Raw genomic sequence first — 4923 nt, 5'->3', positions numbered from 1 at the left:
CTTTCTCAATGGTGTACCGTTTTGTTCAGAAAAGCCCCCAGAGCTCTTCCTTTAAGGCTGCTTGTAGGAAATGCCCAGCCTGGGCTGAGACATTAGCTGTGGGTGAGTGGGTGGACAGTGAAGAAAAGTGGAAGCCGCTACACAGCTACTTTCCTCCCACTGCGCTAACGCCTCCAATACGTCACTGAGCCAGCCTCCAGGGGAAAAACAACTGTTCAGCAGCCTGCCAGAGCAGAGCTCGGCACCCTGCTCACCCAGCCCAGTGCCCGCAGAGGATGCTGAGCCGGCATGGCCCCCTCCACCACAGCCCTGGCACTGTGCGTGGCACTGCTGCTCGCCCGGCGGACAGACGGTGAGTCTCTCTTCCCCACACCGCGCTCGTCTTCAGCTCCCCACTCGCTGTGCCGCAGCCCCACGGCTGCTCTGCTCCCCTCCGCACCCGAGACCCCGGCACCGGGAAGGCGCGCAGGGCAGGTGGCGAACAGGGGTGCCGGGGTATAACCTGCCGCTCGGACACCTTTGCCGGCTGGTCAGCGCCCAGGCTGGTGGTGCCTGCAGGCTCCTGCCTGCTTGGAGCAGGACACAGCCAGGGCTCCCTGCTTGCCACTCGCCTTTCTTTGCCGTCTGGGGGGGGCTGTGTTCGTCCTGAGGCACCAGCCTTGTTTATCTCCGCTGGTGGGGACCAGCGTGCCTTGTACTGTGGTGAAATGCCCCGGACGCTAGCGCAGTGCTCTGCTGCCGGCTGTCCTCCCCAGGCAGCGGCGCTGCTTGGTGTTTGCTGGCGGACACCGAGGAAACCAGCACAGAAAAGGTGACAGATGTTATCTAGTGATGCTTTGCTGCCAGGTGACAATACCGAAATTCAGGCAGGAGGCGTGAAAAATCCTGTTTTTACCAGATAGCAGATAAACAAAACAGAAAAGCTGAATCCAGACAGAGCTGCTAGCAAACAGCAAGGGGGGGTCAGGGGAGCAAATACAACAGGCTCCTTTCTTGGGCCAGAAAAGGACCAAGATCCCCTCAGCCAGGGTGAGCTGGGCTCTCCCCAGAAGAAAAAGGAAGGGAAACAGAGGGACCAGCAAATGCTAAAATTTGGAAGTGGGACAGGCCTGGACAAATCCTAGTGCTTTTCATGTGGGTGGGTGGTCATGGCTGAACACAGAGGGTCAAGCTCCAGGCGAGCCATGAAGGAGGCAATCGTGAGCAGCTCTGCCCAGCTCCCACAGGCACCAGCGAGATGGGATGGGACGCGGTCCAGCCTCACCTAACGCTCACCTTTGGTCCTGTAGGTGAGGAGCTGGCAAGCCCCAAGAACGTGCGCTTTGCTGCAGAGATAGCGCATCACCTGCTGCGGTGGGAGCCAGGACAAAACCACCCCAGTGATGTCCACTATGAAGTGGAGCACAGAATGTGAGTACAGTGATGGGGACGCAAGGTGGTTCAGCCCCTGCCTGGGATCTGATACCGACAGTGGTGACAAGAAAGTCCCTGGCCCCTGCCTGCAGTGCTCTCACCCCAAGCACTTCTCCCTGCAGCTATGGCATGAATTTGTCCTGGACAGCCACCCCAAACTGCATGAGGATCTCAGAGCACTCCTGCGACCTCACATACTACACCCTGGATCCTGACCTGCGCTACTACGCACGGGTCAGGGCCGTGTCTGGAAACCACACATCCCAGTGGAAAAAGACCGGCTCTTTCTCCCCACGAGAAGGTAGGTCGGGTGTCTGCCTCCACCCTGCGGGCAAGGGCAGGAGGCTTTAAGGATGACAGAGGTCAGGGCGCCAAACTGCTTGGGAAGGACTTTGGGACAGATGAAAGCAGGGTTGTCTCTCTCTTTGTACCTTCCTGGAGGGCCATGGGATGGGATAGGACAAACCTAGGACAGGTGGCACCAGCTGCAAGGAGCAGTCACAGCTCAGTCCACTGCTGCAAAGGCTCTTAGAGCTGCCAAGAGAAGAAAACCCTAACATGCTCTTCCAACTTACTTGTTTCCAGCCAGCCTGCGCCTGTCGCGCCCGTTCCTCTCTGTGACAGGCAACACCGTCCATGTGCAGCTGCAGCTGCTCTTCAGCGTGGGGAACCTCACCATAAAATACGATGACATACAGAAGCATGCGAGGCTATACCAGGTGTACATCAGGAGGACACAGGACAATTGGACGGTGAGATGAGTTGCTGGCCCCATCTGTCGCATGCAGTGCTGCTCAAGTTGAAAAACACAAAGTAGAGTGTTCCGTACAAACTTAATATTAAGCTTTCTCATAGCCACAACATCGCAGAGAGATTTCTCTGTACAGTTTATTGCAGTAAGTTCCCCAAATCTTGTTGGGATTCTGGGTCTAGCTGCTGTCAGCTGTATCGCTCAGTACCCTAGGGACTTTCCCCAGAGGACAATGGAGGAGGAGGGAGGAAAGCACAGGGCCCAGCATTCCCGCAGGAGCTGGGGACTGTCAGGTACCAGCCTGTCCTCTGGTCATTGCAGCACGAAGTGATGGAGAGCACCCCGGAGTTCAACATCAGCAACCTCTTCTGGGACATGGAGTATTGTATCAGCGTGGAGCCTGACGTGGCCAGCCGGCACATCCGCACCACACGCAGCACCGAGCAGTGCGTCACTATCAGCAAGAGAGACAGTAAGTGGTGGGGGAGCCAGCGAAAGGCAGATCCTCCTCAGCCTCCTGGCCCTGAGGATGCGGGGGTCTGCACCAGGGCAGCTGCTCCGTGCCCCCGCTGCAGGGCCTTCGTGCTATGTGCACCAAGGACTCTGCCTTTCCCGCCCTCACCTGGGCATGTTCTCTCTTGCAGGGACTGCAGAGCTTGCCCTAAGCATCATCAGCTCCTCCTTCATCACCCTGTTGTTCTTGGGCCTCCTGGGGGCTCTGCTGGTGTGCACCTACATAAAGAAACCTGTGAGGCCGCCGTCTGTCCTGGTAAGGCAGCTGGGAACGTGGCACCCTTTGTGGCCAGTGTGAGGGTGCAGGGCTTGGGTAGCTGTTGGGAGAGGCTGGCAACAAGCAGGGATGAAGCACAGCTCACTCCCCTCTTTTCTCTCCTTCCCAGAAGTCTTTCATAAAGCAGAGCTCACTCTGGGTGGAGCAGGAGTCCTCGTCCTCGGGCAGCCCGGACGCAGACCCCGTCCAGCAGCTTTTCCTGTGCCAGAAGGAGCCCCAGCAGGACAGTGGCCCCAACGACAGCACCTGCACAGCCCAGCTGCCCCTGGAGAAGGGCTGGAGGGTCCCAGCATGGCCCGAGGACTGGGTATGCCTGCTGGGGCCAGAGGCCACGGGGAGCGGAGACAGCAGCTGCACCAGCACCGACAGCGGCATTTGCCTGCACATCTCCTCCTCTGAGCTGAGCTACTCCTCAGGCCCCAAGCCCCAGGGCTACAAACAGCAGCTACCCACTGGTGACAACAGCGGCGTGGGCTTGGAGAGCACCTGCCCTCGCCCCACATGCTCCTCCAGCGGCGGGAATGCCAGCCCCGCGGAGACCAGGCAGCCCCACGGAGAGGAGCTTGGCCTCTCCCCTGCCACCGGCCAGGACAACCAGCAGGACGTGGAGTTCTGCGGGTACCTGCAGCAGTCCAAGGGCACAGTGGAGCCAAGGCAGGACCCAGCCAAGGGAGTGCCCTTGGGCTATGCAGGATCCCCGCATGGCTCGGGCAGCACGGACATTGTGCTGGATGTAGACTGCTCCAAGCTAGCTGTGGCCAAAGGGTATCTGAAGCAGTCCTCTCCTGAGCACCCCTGCAGCCGCACACAGGACCTTGCTCCATGGGGGGCCCCTCAGGAGCCCACCGCCTGGGACTTTTCTAGCCAGGTGGGGCGCCGAGCCCCCACTCTGCTGAGCTATGGGCTCCCGGGTGCTCCCTTGGCCTCCAAAGCTGGCCCTGAGCTCCTGAAAGCTCCAACTGACCTGAGCATCTTCAACACTGACCTCCTGGGGACACTGCCCTTCATCTCCAGCCTCAGCACCAACGAGTGGCTCACACTGCAAATCAACCCCCTGAGCCTGCTCAATGGGGACAGTAAGGACAGCCGCCTGTGAGCCACCCCCGTGCTGGGGAGCAGGTACCTGCCAGCCCCACACGCTGACCCAACTACCTCTTCTAGCCATTGCCCTTTGGGAGCAGCTACTCCAATAACCTACCACTGACCCCTGAATGTACCACACTGAGCGGTGCCCCAGCCAAGACTCACACGGGAAGCACCAGCTTAGCTAATTCTGGGGCTGCTTTGGCCCTGGTACTGCTGTGGCCAGCCCATAGCACGCCCTGCACCTTCCCTCCAGCCAGTGTCCAGTGTAAAGCTAAGGAGACATGGGGCAGCCTGTGCTGGAGGGGCTCACCCACCCTTCTCTGACCACCGAGCCCACGGATACACACCAGGACATTTCCAAAGGGCAATGCCGCCTTGTGTGCCCTCCCCAGCAACCCAGGGCACGCAGCCCCCGGGCTCAAGGCCGCCCCCGGGCTCAAGGCCACCCTCGGGGGCCAGGGCCAGCTCCAGCCCTGCTCTTCCCCTCCCCACTTCCCCCTTTCCCAGGCGAGAGCTGCCCCCTCCAGCTGACGTCTGCACCCATGCGTCCAAAGCTTTCGCAACAGACAGCGAAAACAGACAGCAGCCTGACATCAGCCATCCTGCTGCTGGGAGTGCGGAGCTCCCACCACAGCTGGACTCACTTGGAGGGAACGAGGGACTCTCCTGACCCTACAGCGGCCCTTCAGCGTTCAGCCCTGATGGCAGAGACCCAGCGCGCTGGCTACCTCCGACAGGACACAGAACGCACACAGCAGCTGCCGTACGAGCTCAGCATGAGCCAGGGCAGCCCTGCTCACACTATGGTCTATGTTCTGCCACTGTTGCATACAGACCTTATTTATTCTATTTAATTTGCAAATGCAGAAAGAATGTGGTGTTA

General features: G+C 59.6%; 1 protein-coding gene across 1 annotated transcript; it reads left to right on the top strand.

Annotated features, from left to right (window-relative positions):
• Window positions 1–200: 200 nt before the first annotated feature.
• Window positions 201–4923, top strand: IL10RA (interleukin 10 receptor subunit alpha). Its single transcript, XM_009503823.2, has 7 exons — window positions 201–352; window positions 1290–1410; window positions 1536–1714; window positions 1999–2165; window positions 2486–2636; window positions 2809–2933; window positions 3064–4923. Exons 1-7 carry the CDS (start codon window positions 289–291, stop codon window positions 4048–4050), a joined length of 1794 nt encoding a protein of 597 aa, XP_009502118.2. The 5' UTR covers window positions 201–288; the 3' UTR covers window positions 4051–4923.

Source organism: Phalacrocorax carbo, chromosome 21 (genome assembly GCF_963921805.1).
Source record: "Phalacrocorax carbo chromosome 21, bPhaCar2.1, whole genome shotgun sequence".
Lineage (NCBI taxonomy): Eukaryota > Metazoa > Chordata > Aves > Suliformes > Phalacrocoracidae > Phalacrocorax > Phalacrocorax carbo.
This window is presented reverse-complemented; position numbering and strand designations above follow the sequence as displayed.